The sequence below is a fragment of the Trachemys scripta genome, chromosome 2 (genome assembly GCF_013100865.1).
Source record: "Trachemys scripta elegans isolate TJP31775 chromosome 2, CAS_Tse_1.0, whole genome shotgun sequence".
Taxonomy (NCBI): Eukaryota; Metazoa; Chordata; order Testudines; family Emydidae; genus Trachemys; species Trachemys scripta.
In genome coordinates, this window is record NC_048299.1 from 177902329 (window position 1) to 177914508 (window position 12180).

The following is a 12180-nucleotide window of genomic DNA, read 5'->3' on the forward strand; positions in this document are numbered from 1 at the left end:
TTGGTTTATATTGTAAATTGTTTTGGTTTTAAATAATAAATAGTTCTAAAACCTTTTTAAACAATCAGAGTTCAGTTTGACACTCAACACAGACTGTTGTACCTCTCTTTCAACATAGCGTGAGTTAGAGAGCAGTATTTTGCTTTTTCTGTTTGCATCATAGTCTTAACATTATTTAAATCAATGTTTTTGTTTGTATTTTCCAAATTAAAATGATTAAAAACATTTAAATTTTATGAGGCGTAGCTTCCTCTGCCAGTCCAGTTGGAGCCACTTTGAAACCACAGTCATGCGGCTTCTAATGGATGGAACTGTCGATGTGACTTTTCTTTTTCTTTTCTTTTCTTTGTTTTATTTCCTGTAGTAGAAGCTTAACTTTGTGCTGAGTTAATCATAGTCATCTAATTAACGCATCAGAAAATGTCCCCCCTTTTTAATTGACTTATTTCTTCAGCAGCTTCATTTCTGCATTATGAAAAGGTTGAGGTCAGGGGCAGACTTATAGTAGTGGCCCATATGAAGTCTTTTTCGTTTCAACTGTTGTTAAAGAGTGGCACAATCTTTACTCTCTTTGGGCAGGAGAATGTTGTTACCAGATTTCAGTGTTCAAGGGCAAGACTTTTTACAATACAAATCAACTACACTACTTCCTAAAACCTGATTGATGGAAAATAGAGTATTAACTGCCAGGAAACAGGTTTTTCAACACTACTATTTAGCCATCCTGCACTGACTACCCTTTTAATGGAATAATTTAATATGTCATTGCTAACAGTATAATTTAAAGAATGCAGCTTGTAATAGTTATTCCAGGTTACATGATAATCACCGCATTCAGCCATTGGCTTGTTAGAGCCTTAACTACCTTTGGCCTTTGCAGGCTGTTAACTAACCAGTCAGTCAGTTAACCGCTAGTAATGGTCATTAGCATGGACTGATTGCTTGAGCAGCATTGTTTGGCCTTTTTAATAAACTAGATAGCCTCAAAGATGGGAGTGCAGTAAAAGTTCAAATTGAGTTGCTTTAGAGGCAGCACAGTATTAATCATTGGCTGTGAATGTTAATCACTCCACAACAGTGATAATTTACAGCATTGTTGTAGCACTCTGGTGCTCATAAAATGAACTTAATAACCCACCACTACCCATGGGATGAGCCTCTTTTTTTCTGCAATTGAATACTCAGCCTGGCTGCATAATAGTCTTGTGAAATACTGCATTAAAAAGGGTGAGCAGCTGTATGATAAAATAAACAGCTCTAAAACAGATTTGTTAATTATCTCTTTCTTTTATTCACAGAGGGTGTTTGTGAGATATGGCTGACCAGCGAAGATACAGGGGCTTATGGCAGAGACATTGGCACAGACCTTCCTACACTTCTGTGGAAGCTGGTTGACGTTATTCCTGAGGGAGCTATGCTGAGACTTGGCATGACAAATCCTCCCTATATTTTAGAGCATCTGGAGGTAAGTAAAAAAGAGAATCATTTACATATTGACATAGATATTAACAAATCAAGTCAGTGTGGTATCCTGCGTAGAATGATAAGTGCTTCATTTAAGACTGTTAGTAACTTTTTGTAGTCACAGATTATAAAAAGGAAATTTGTAGAATTAGGCTTTAGATGTTAAACCATTTGTCTGTCATAGGAGATTGTCCAGTTAATCAAATATCCAAATCTTAGAGTGTGATAATATTATTGTGGACTCTAACTGAGCAACTTGAGGGTAGTGATGTTTGGATTTTGCTTTCATAATCAGCCCTTTCAATAGCTAGTAGAAGAGGTCATAGCAAACTATGGATCCTGAGTCAAAATCTTCCATCCCATTTGTGCCTCTCAGAAATGCACCCAGAAAAATTGTATCGCTCTTAGACTCAGCATTGTGTTCGTAAGATGGCAAACATCAGGATGAAGAATAAAAGTGAAAATATTGCCCTGTGAGTGTGCAGGGCTCCTATAGAGAGCAATGGGAACTTTAAAAGTTTAGTTAGAAAAGAACATTTTGTAACAAAATAAATCAGTGAATGCAGAGACAAGGTGTTGAAGAATGGATGTGAACTACAAATATACAAGTAGCAGGAATTGAGAGAATTCTCTAAAGAATTGGACCTGGTGGCAAAATCAGAGGGGTAGCCGTGTTAGTCTGGATCTGTAAAAAGCGACAAAGAGTCCTATGGCAGGTGCCACAGGACTCTTTGTCACTGGTGACAAAATGAATTTCCTGAATCTCTTATGAATTGATGATGGGAAAAACCTAACATAAGGGAGCAAAAGCAGTAACTTAAAAGTCTTCTGTAGTCTGTATCTCATCAATACCCAGATACAGCTACATATATATGAAAATAAATAGCAGATGAACATCCAGCACTACCTCAAATATTATAAATGAAGTATTTCCACTTGTGGTTCCTTAAAGCATTGAAGCCCATGTTTATTTAACATTGTTCCCAGTGAGCTCTTCAAAGTCCTGAGGAACAGAGAGTGAGCCTAACTGCCTTGATTTCTAAAGAAACTGTATACTAGTATGCAGGATCTTTCAAGAAGTGTCTGTTGCCACTAGAATATAAAGGGTTAGCTTTGTGGTCTAGGAACAATGGTGGCTATTGAAGCATGAAGGTCGATAGACATAACTGACAGATAAAGGTACACTCAGTTACTGTTTAAAATAATGAGTAAAGATGCTACTGTATCAATCAAAACAGGATAAGGTCTTCTGAGGAGCCTCAGCTGTCTAAGCATCATTTTGGGGATACACAAAAACTCTAGAATTAGAAGTTTCATCCTTCTTATGTGTACCATGCAAATGTGGAATAAGACCATAAAATGAGTCTGATTTGTTGGGCACCTCAAAGATCTGTTGTCAGTTTTTATAGGAGCTGGGATTTGCATTGTTGTTTCTGGCCTCAATCTTCCGCCCATAGTCACTTCTTGGTAGTTATGTGTATGCTGGTGATTGCCACCCACTCCAGAGGTAGATGTATTTAAGTGCTGATGTATGTACGGACGGTATATTCCCAGTTATCAGAATTTCCTTTGTCCAAAAATCCTAATTATTCGAATCCACATTGTGTCCCCCATATAGCTCTACAAATCACAAGTAATACATTCACATGAACTTCATGGTATACTACATTAACAAAAAATTCATGATACACCAGTGGAGCTGTGTACTCACTCAATGACTACAACATTGTGTCAACTTCAAAGTGCATCTTGCATAATTAGTTGTATTCACAGCAATATAGTAAGTGCTCCTCCCCCATCATGGAGACTAGGACATGGCTTCCCAGTGACCAGCGGGATCTCACCGACACCAGAATCAGCACTGAGGGTCCGCATCCAGCCACAGCCCGAGACAGGCAACCTGGGCACCAGGACAGTCACGGGGCAGCGTGCTGCGTAGGTGAGGGGCTGATGCACAGAGTGCCATCATTCCCAGTGTACTGTAAGCTTTACTGCCTCCCAGCCTGCAGCTAGATCCCAGATCAAAATACCACTTCTGTTTATCTGAACACCTAGTTATCTGAAGGATATTTGGCCATTTGGATAAATGAGGGTGTAATGTATAAGATTTTTGAAAAACTTTAGAATCCTCCAAGTTGAAATATTTCCATAAACATTTACATTACTTATGATATTATGATTGTATCTTTATTACAGTGTTTCAGATTTATTAAATCGGTTGATTTAATTTGCAGAAGCTATGGTCAACATACCATAGATTTAGAACATCAAACCTAATAATAAAAGCAATACATTTGATCGAAACAGATCAAAGTTATAATACTTCATATTTGTTTTTGGAACAAGCACAGTTTCTAAGAGTACACATTTAACATTCATCAGGCACGCTGATAACTTCTGGCTTACACATTCAGCTTGTAATGTGTTATGGGTGTGTAACTAGTAATGACTAAATGGTAGCAGGTCACTGTAGGTCAAATGCAGCGTTAGGCAGCATGTTAAGGCAGCTTTGCACACTCGTCAGCTTTACCCTAGGTATCCCTGGCAGGACGGTTCATTGTACATATCAGAGCTGGTAATTATAAAATATATAAATAAATGTTGATAAACGCAAAGTAAAAGACATTGGAGGGAAACATTTAAACTACTCCTATGCTTTACAGGTTCTAACTATATCACCTCAGGAAAGGTGACCTGAATGCCACTGTGGACAGCTCAATGAAGACTTCTAAACAATGTATCAGAAAAGTAAATAAGATGTTCAAATAAATAAGGAATGGGATGGAGAATAATTCAGAAAATAATATATTGCAATTTTATAAATTAGCAGTATGACTTCAGTATTGATCACTCCAGCTCAGAAAGGATATTACAGAATTGCAGCTGGATCAGAGAAAGGCGACAAAAATTATTAGGGCATGAAAAAAAATATTTTAGTAAGCGAAATTGAATAAGAGGGGATATGATAAAAGTATATAAAATAATGAATGTGATAAAGAAGGTAGGTTGGAAGTTTGTGTTCTCCTTATCCCAAAACAACAAGGGACACACAAATTAAGAAGTGGCAAATTCAGAACTGATAAAAGGAAGTACTTTTTCACACAACGTATAATTAAACTGGAATGTATTACCTCAAGATATTGAGACCAAAAACTTAGCAAGGTTCAAAAAGAAATCTGACATTTATATGTATAACAAGATATTCAAAGTTATCATAGTTAATACTACAAATTTTTGGAAGAGATCTTAAATCTCATGCTTCTGGATTTAAGGTAGTCTCTAAATACTAAGAGTTAGGAGGAGACCTGCTGTGGAGAAGCAGATGATTTTCTGACATCTACCTAGCCAGGGTTTCTTGAACAGTCTTTGAAGCATCTGGAGTTGGCTACTTTTGAAGATGGGATACCAAACTATCGAGACCACAATTCTGATCTAGTATGGCAATTCCTATCTTCCTGTGACATATTTTCAAGTACTTGCAGGGATGGGGGGAGAGAGGGGGTAAAAGTGCTTGCGCACTGTCTCGTTTTCTGAGGAAAAACATTGGTCTTAATGGAGAAAGATTCTTCCATCTATATATATTTCTCATGTGCTGAATTGCCACAAATAATGGGTATATAATTACCTAGATAGAATAAAAACGCACACTTGGTTTATATTTCAATTAAAGCTTGCATTCTTCTGTGTAAAATACGTTGACTTGTAATCCGTATGATTCAATTTAGCACTGACAAGGATTAAAAACAGCCTTTTCCAGTACTTCTGTAAAGCATCTTGTGACTGTGTGTTTTGGAGGCTTTTTTTTTTTTTTTTTTTGTGATTTCTGGTATCGGTTCAGGGAACCCAGCTCACTGTTCATCCTGATACAATTCCCTAGAGTTTATATGGGTCAGTTAACCTTGCTGCCAGGATACTTACCCTAATATTGTATCTCAATCTATCACTGCCACGTAGCAGATTGTTCACTTCCTGTTAAGCACTGTATTGATTATACAATTGCTTTATTGATTTATAAGACATCACACAGCTTGGCATTGTTTAGCTAGTGGATTTCTTTTGTTCGTGAGATTCAGGGATGTGGTATTGCTTATGATCCATAAGAATTATTTGAGGTTACAGAGTTAGAGATCCCGTAGTCACTTTGTTCCCTGTCTTTTGAATTCACTCTCAGACCACACCAAAAAATGTGCTAATTGCTGAAGCTCTAAATGCCATACAGTAATTATTTTTTTATTTGGTATTTTAAATCATGGATTTTGTGACATTATTTATTTTAGCATTGAGTGATGGGATTTTCATGTGGTGTGGGTGTGTGTGAATGACACAGAAGCCTTACTCAAAAACCTCCAGTTGGTTGCTGTGTCAATGGAGGTGCTTGAAGATTGAAGAGAATACAAAGTCCTTAGCCATTACCCAAGTTGAATACCCTTGTTGGCTGAAAAAGCTGAATGTTTGCTAATCCTGTGGCCTTGTCTTGACTAGGAAATAAGATGCTTTTTTCCCCAAGCCAGTTAGTTTGAGAATAAGAATATGTAAATATGTACACTTTACATAGTCAAAGTGCTAAGAAGTGATAGATTTTATTATTATTATTATTTATTATTTATTCAATGTGGACAAATGAAAGCTAGTATCACTGGAAGAAAATAAACTGGAAAGCAGATCTTCAATAAGAGGTAGAGAATAGGACGTCACTGAATTAATTTCTGTTTGAACTAGGAAAAACATCCAGTCTTGATTTAAAAATTGCCAGTGATGGAAAATCTATCACAACTCTTGGTAAGTTGTTCCAATAGTTCTATTACACTCAGTGTTAAAAAAATGGTCTTATTTCTAGTCTGAAGTTGTCTAGCCTCAAATTACAGAAATTCAATCTTATTATGCTGTTATCTACTAGATTGAAGAGCTCATTCTCAAAGTTTTGTTCCCCATGTAAGCATTTAGATTGTGACCAACTCACTCCTTAACCTTCTCTTTGTTAAACTAAACAGATTGAGCTACTGAAGTCTATTACAATAAGGCATGTTAGTAGTACAGAACCTCTAGCAAATGTCACAAAGATTGATGAATGAGATAAGGATAACATGACAAGAAGTCCTGTCTTAACCGAATTGACAGTGCTATAGCAAAGGGCATTATGCACTAAACTTTTGCCCTTCTGGGGTGGCCTAATCCCTTTTGACCCCTGAGCCCCCGATAGAAAGGTCCTCCTAACCTAGGTTTGGGGAACCAAGGAGATTTGCCTGGGGGAACCATTGGTTCAGCAAGCAGCATTACAGCCATCTTCTAAACATGCACTGGTGGAAGTGGCCACGTCACAGACATTGTTAAAAAAAACTTCTTATTCGCCTAAGAAGGTTGGAAGGTTTGAGGATGTGAACTTTTTTTTTTTTTTTTTTTTTTTTTAGTTGGCTAAGAAGCATCACAAATCTTTGAACTGAAAGCAAGTAGCTAGCTGGCTTCCTGAGCAAGATACTTATGCATTCCAGAAGCCAACCAGGATTCAGTTTAAAAGAAATAGAACAGTTGTCTCAGATGTGGATACACAATGACAGGCTGATTGGATTGACATGAGTGCCTTTGCAAAATACAACAGAGGTGATAAGTACATAACTATGCCTCTAAAGTGTGAGATTGAAAGACAAGATTGGTGGGGAGGTAACTAAAGCTTTTAAAACAATATTCATTAATGGGAAAGTGCCTCTGTCAAAGCTGCTTCCCCACTTTGAACTTTAGGGTACAAATGTGGGGGCCTGCATGAAAACTTCTAAGCTTAACTACCAGCTTAGATCTGGTCCATTGCCACCGCTCCCAAATGCTAATTCCCTTCCCTGGATAGCCCTGAGAGACCTTCACCAATTCCCTGGTGAATACAGATCCAAACCCCTTGGATCTTAAAACAAGGAGAAATTAACCATCCCCCTCCTTTCTCCCACCAACTCCTGGTGGATCAAGATCCAACCCCCTTGGATCTTAAAAACAGGGAAAAATCAATCAGGTTCTTAAAAAGAAGGCTTTTAATTAAAGAAAAAGGTAAAAATCATCTCTGTAAAATCAGGATGGGAAATAACTTTACAGGGTAATCAAACTTAAAGAGCCCAGAGGACCCCCCTCTAGCCTTAGGTTCAAAGTTACAGCAGACAGAGGTAAACACCCTAGCAAAAAGGTACATTTACAAGTTGAGAAAACAAAGATAAAAACTAACACGCCTTGCCTGGCTATTTACTTACAAGTTTGAAATATGAGAGACTTATTCAGAAAGGTTTGGAGAGCCTGGATTGATGTATGGTCCCTCTCAGTCCCAAGAGCGAACAACCCCCAAAACAAAGAGCACAAACAAAAGCCTTCCCCCCCCCCCACCAAGATTTGGAAGTATCTTGTCCCCTTATTGGTCCTTTGGGTCAGATGTCAGCCAGGTTACCTGTGCTTCTTAACCCTTTACAGGTAAAAGGATTTTGGAGTCTCTGGCCAGGAGGGATTTTATAGTATTGTACACAGGAGGGATGTTACCCTTCCCTTTATAGTTATGACAGCCTCAAAAGCTACAGATGAATTGAGATAAAAGAATTTTAAACAACGCTGAGGCCTGTAAAGGCAGCCATCTAGTCAGCCAGCAGCACAGGACCCAGGGGAGTTTGAGTGTAGATCTGTTGGAGGAGAAGGGAGGCAACCCCTGTTCCTTAGGGGCAGCAAGTCCGTTCTTGAGGGTGTGTATAATTGTTTACTTGTTTTTTAATTTGCAAAGTCTGGTAATGGGCGGTGAGAGAAGCAGAGCACTTGATCACAACTAAACCTTGATTAAGGGAGCAGAGCTTCTCTTATCAGGAAGCTTATAAAGGCAGCTAGCCAGCCAGCGAATAGATCTGAAAATAGGGAAGTTTGTAATGAGAGTTTGGGGGAGGTGGTTTTTTGTTTTGTTTTTCTTTCTTGACGGGAGCTTAGGAGTGAAGTCTATGACAATTACACAGGCAGCAGTGATAGTGACCTGAGGAACGGAAGAGACAATGAAGATGTTGAATGTGGACACTGTGAGATATACGTTACACTTGAGAGAAGGTACCTGGAAGATACTTCATTTGTATGAAGGCCCACCTGATGAATCTGGTGGAAAAGGAAATCCAAGGTTTGCAGCTGCAGCTAAAAATTATGGTTGAATTTCAAAGGGGAGGGAAGGAGAGAGGAAGCTGAAACGAAACCTCAGGATGTTCAGAGGCAAGCTGGACCAGAGAACTATGTGACTAGACTCCTGAATGAAGAAAGTGGCCAGTGGAAGCATGTGAATACAAGAATAAGGCAGAGGAAAAGACCAACTAGCAAAGGAGAAATAGAGACAAGGAATGGGTTTGATGAGTAGGAAAATGAAGGGGAGAGGCAGACAGTAACAGAAGATGGGAGAGTGATGAAGAAAATAGTGACTAGTCCTACAAGAGGAGAGGAAGAGACAGTGGAGATGGCCAGAGTTTGGACCCCCAGGAGCACAGAGGATGACTCGCAGAAGATTTTAAATGAGAACAGAAGACAAGAAGACTTGCAGCCAGAAAAAATAGAAGGGGAAAGGCCAGATAATTGCACCAACACCAGAAAGAGGCAGGTCTTGGTGGAAGGCTTTGGAATGTTGAACCACTGGGAAGCATTCACAGATAGAGAACTGTTCTCACGGTATGGGTTCCATGTGAGTAGGGAGCGAAACAGACTTCTGGGATGGAGGTTGGTACAACTAATTAAAATAACTTTAAACTGGGAATTCAGAGAAGGCAGCTGGAAGATGATCATGTAGTCTCCACTCCTGGTTCTAATATTGGGAGGAAAATCAAGTAAAAGAGGATACTGCAATGGAAAAAGGAACAATATTAGGGTAGGAGAATGGACAACACAAGGAAAGATAGTGCCAAAACCACCGACAGGAACAGTCAGGTAGGTACTATTGGGAGTAAAATGAATGTACCTAATTGGGTGAGAAATCTGGCTGAAGTCAAGCAGAAACAACTAAGGTGTTTGTATACCAATACAAGGAGACTGGTTAACAGAATGGAGGAACTAGAACTACTGGTGCAGGAAGGGAACTAGATATTATAAGGATAATGGAAACATGGTGTAATAGTAGTCATGACTGGAAAACAGATATTAAGAGTTATGTGGTATTCAGGAAAGACAAATAAAGGTAAAGGGCTTTATTGCTTCAGGCGAAACGATGAGGCAGAGCACGGGTGGATGGGCAGACCAACGGATGCTATTACTTTCAAAAGCTTTGGCTCCGGACATATAGCACATGTCTATAACCCTCAGTGGAATACAGATAGGAACCATACATCTGAAAGAACCTCCAGTTACAGGTAAGTAACCTCCTCTTACAGCACCAGAAGAAGCAAATACAGTAAACGGCCTCTCCAGATCTTTTGTGATCTGTGTTTGCCATTTCTCCAACTGTCTCGTATTTATACCCAAAAATGTTATTTTTGTTGACTGAGTCGATGTTTTAACCTTAATCTGAGTAGATAATGCTTTTTAATCACACTATGCAAAGAAGTTTTGGTTAATATAATTCAGGAGTCTGAAAGCCACAGTCTGTCAAATATCCTGTTGGCAGTCTGAGCACCTTTGCTTGACAAGTAATTTGCTCAATTTTATTTCTCTGTCTCTCAAACATTTATTTTTGTTAGGTTTTCTGTAAAGGCCTTCAAAATCAAGTTTAAATGTACATCTGGCTATTTGCCCATTTGTGTATGCACACACCCATGTGTTTATGCTTTAAAAAGTAAGAGAACCATATGAAAATGCCTTTAAGTGGAGACCAGTCTGAGGGCTTGTGTATACCTAGTGCTGTTTTCTCTACACTTTTATATTAACAGAATTATCCTGCGTCTTTGTTTGACTGTCAAAATAAAATACAGTTTCTAGACTCTTACCTTTAATCTTCATCAAATTAAACTACGGGGTTATGCGTTTGATTGCTTCTTTAGACCAAGGACATTGCACCCACCTGGGGCTCCTTGCATCTCTCAATTCCTATAAGCTCCCCTGTGTGCCATCTCCTGTGTTTCAGGGACTCAAGCTGTGTCTACACTACAGCCTATGTCGGTAAAACTTATGTTGCTCCAGGGTGTGAATATTCCACTCCCCGGAGCGACATAAATTACACTGACATACGTACCCATGGGCACAGCGCTGTCANTTTGGGTCAGATGTCAGCCAGGTTACCTGTGCTTCTTAACCCTTTACAGGTAAAAGGATTTTGGAGTCTCTGGCCAGGAGGGATTTTATAGTATTGTACACAGGAGGGGTGTTACCCTTCCCTTTATAGTTATGACAGCCTCAAAAGCTACAGATGAATTAGGATAAAAGAATTTTAAACAACGCTGAGGCCTGTAAAGGCAGCCATCTAGTCAGCCAGCAGCACAGGACCCAGGGGAGTTTGAGTGTAGATCTGTTGGAGGAGAAGGGAGGCAACCCCTGTTCCTTAGGGGCAGCAAGTCCGTTCTTGAGGGTCTGTATAATTGTTTACTTGTTTTTTAATTTGCAAAGTCTGGTAGTGGGCGGTGGGAGAAGCAGAGCACTTGATCACAACTAAACCTTGATTAAGGGAGCAGAGCTTCTCTTATCAGGAAGCTTATAAAGGCAGCTAGCCAGCCAGCGAATAGATCTGAAAATAGGGAAGTTTGTAACGAGAGTTTGGGGGAGGTGGTTTTTTGTTTTGTTTTTCTTTCTTGACGGGAGCTTAGGAGTGAAGTCTATGACAATTACACAGGCAGCAGTGGTAGTGACCTGAGGAACGGAAGAGACAATGAAGATGTTGAATGTGGACACTGTGAGATATACGTTACACTTGAGAGAAGGTACCTGGAAGATACTTCATTTGTATGAAGGGCCACCTGATGAATCTGGTGGAAAAGGAAATCCAAGGTTTGCAGCTGCAGCTAAAAATTATGGTTGAATTTCAAAGGGGAGGGAAGGAGAGAGGAAGCTGAAACGAAACCTCAGGATGTTCAGAGGCAAGCTGGACCAGAGAACTATGTGACTAGACTCCTGAATGAAGAAAGTGGCCAGTGGAAGCATGTGAATACAAGAATAAGGCAGAGGAAAAGACCAACTAGCAAAGGAGAAATAGAGACAAGGAATGGGTTTGATGAGTAGGAAAATGAAGGGGAGAGGGAGGCAGTAACAGAAGATGGGAGAGTGATGAAGAAAATAGTGACTAGTCCTACAAGAGGAGAGGAAGAGACAGTGGAGATGGCCAGAGTTTGGACCCCCAGGAGCACAGAGGATGACTCGCAGAAGATTTTAAATGAGAACAGAAGACAAGAAGACTTGCAGCCAGAAAAAATAGAAGGGGAAAGGCCAGATAATTGCACCAACACCAGAAAGAGGCAGGTCTTGGTGGAAGGCTTTGGAATGTTGAACCACTAGGAAGCATTCACAGATAGAGAACTGTTCTCACGGTATGGGTTCCATGTGAGTAGGGAGCGAAACAGACTTCTGGGATGGAGGTTGGTACAACTAATTAAAATAACTTTAAACTGGGAATTCAGAGAAGGCAGCTGGAAGATGATCATGTAGTCTCCACTCCTGGTTCTAATATTGGGAGGAAAATCAAGTAAAAGAGGATACTGCAATGGAAAAAGGAACAATATTGGGGTAGGAGAATGGACAACACAAGGAAAGATAGTGCCAAAACCACCGACAGGAACAGTCAGGTAGGTAATATTGGGAGTAAAATGA

At 39.5% G+C, this 12180-nt stretch overlaps 1 protein-coding gene across 2 annotated transcripts in view; it reads left to right on the forward strand.

Moving 5' to 3' along the window:
• The window catches only part of CDKAL1 (CDK5 regulatory subunit associated protein 1 like 1), a 759057-nt gene that overhangs the window by 343547 nt on the left and 403330 nt on the right, over positions 1-12180 (forward strand). For both annotated transcript variants that reach the window (XM_034762410.1, XM_034762409.1), the window contains exon 10: positions 1299-1465. In XM_034762410.1, the coding sequence (XP_034618301.1) occupies positions 1299-1465 (167 nt within the window). The remainder of the gene's footprint in view (positions 1-1298; positions 1466-12180) is intronic.